The 1,084-nt window shown below is 43.4% G+C and overlaps 1 protein-coding gene across 1 annotated transcript in view; it reads left to right on the top strand.

Annotated features, from left to right (window-relative positions):
- The window catches only part of ZFP69B (ZFP69 zinc finger protein B), a 15,117-nt gene that overhangs the window by 2,647 nt on the left and 11,386 nt on the right, over positions 1–1,084 (top strand). The window contains exon 2 of the mRNA XM_012646688.1: positions 797–882. Within this exon, the coding sequence (XP_012502142.1) occupies positions 797–882 (86 nt within the window). The remainder of the gene's footprint in view (positions 1–796; positions 883–1,084) is intronic.

Genomic DNA, 1,084 nt, shown 5'->3' with positions numbered 1-1,084 from the left:
GCGCCCGGCCTCAACGAGTATTTCTTGAATTCTAGAAACCTGGCAGGGTGTTATGCTTAGCACTTTAGCAGATGGAAAAAAAAATGAACAGGATACCATTTCTACCCATATACTCATTCTAATACTCAATTGAAGGAGATAATTATGCAAATAAGTGGCAAGTACCTGAGATAGATGCCAGAATAGATATAAAAATCCAGTATTTGGGGGAGCATGGGAGAGAAGAAGCTTACTTCTCATTAAGGGTGTCTTGGAAAACTTCACTTGAACTGGGCCTGAAGGATATGTGTTTTTCATCAAATAGGATTTGGGGAAAAGTACTGAGGTGGGGACTATCCATGTATGTTCAAAGAATGGTGGATAGGATTGTGTGGGGAGGTGTGTCCAGTGGGTGAAGGATGGCATTTGGAGGGATATAATACTTGGAGAAGAAGCTTTGGACTGGTTGTGGAAGATCTTGAAGTCCATGGTGAAGTGTTTGAATTTTTCTTTCTTGTTAGTGGGGAACCTTTGAGGATTTTTTTTAACAGTACTTTGAGTTGCCATTTTAGCCTCTGAGGATTTTTGAGCAGAGGACTGGCCTGAGAGATCTGAGACCATAGGGAAATACTCATGCCTAAAGCAATATGCTGCAGGTCTTCCTCGTTAAGGAGGTTGGGGCTGCTCTTGAGTCACTCTAAATGTCCCTCTTTGTGCATGTATTGGGGGAAGAGCCACATTCAGTGAGTCTGCAGGCAGTTTTTCTATTTGGGGGATTTGGGGAGATGCAAACCTCATGGCTCTTTTCCTTCCCTAGCTCTGCTATCTCAGGTTGCCGATGTGACCCAGGGAGAGAGTTTAGAAGATGAAGTGACCCCTGGGCCCTTGACAGCAGAATCCCAGGTGGGTTAGAGTTTCTGGTCACTTTCTTGACATTGTTTTTCAGATTTTAAGTGCCCTGGACTTTTATTTTTTTGTCTTGACTTCCTGAATTGGTTTTCCTTAGCCTGTTCTTCCTCGGGAAACCAGGCTGCATCAATTGATTTCACAGGTAATTTCCCCACCCGTAGTCACCCTCCTCAGTAAATCTCTTGTTTTTAGCAAA

The sequence above is a fragment of the Propithecus coquereli genome, unplaced genomic scaffold (assembly GCF_000956105.1).
Source record: "Propithecus coquereli isolate 6110/MARCELLA unplaced genomic scaffold, Pcoq_1.0 Scaffold249, whole genome shotgun sequence".
Lineage (NCBI taxonomy): Eukaryota > Metazoa > Chordata > Mammalia > Primates > Indriidae > Propithecus > Propithecus coquereli.
This window is presented reverse-complemented; position numbering and strand designations above follow the sequence as displayed.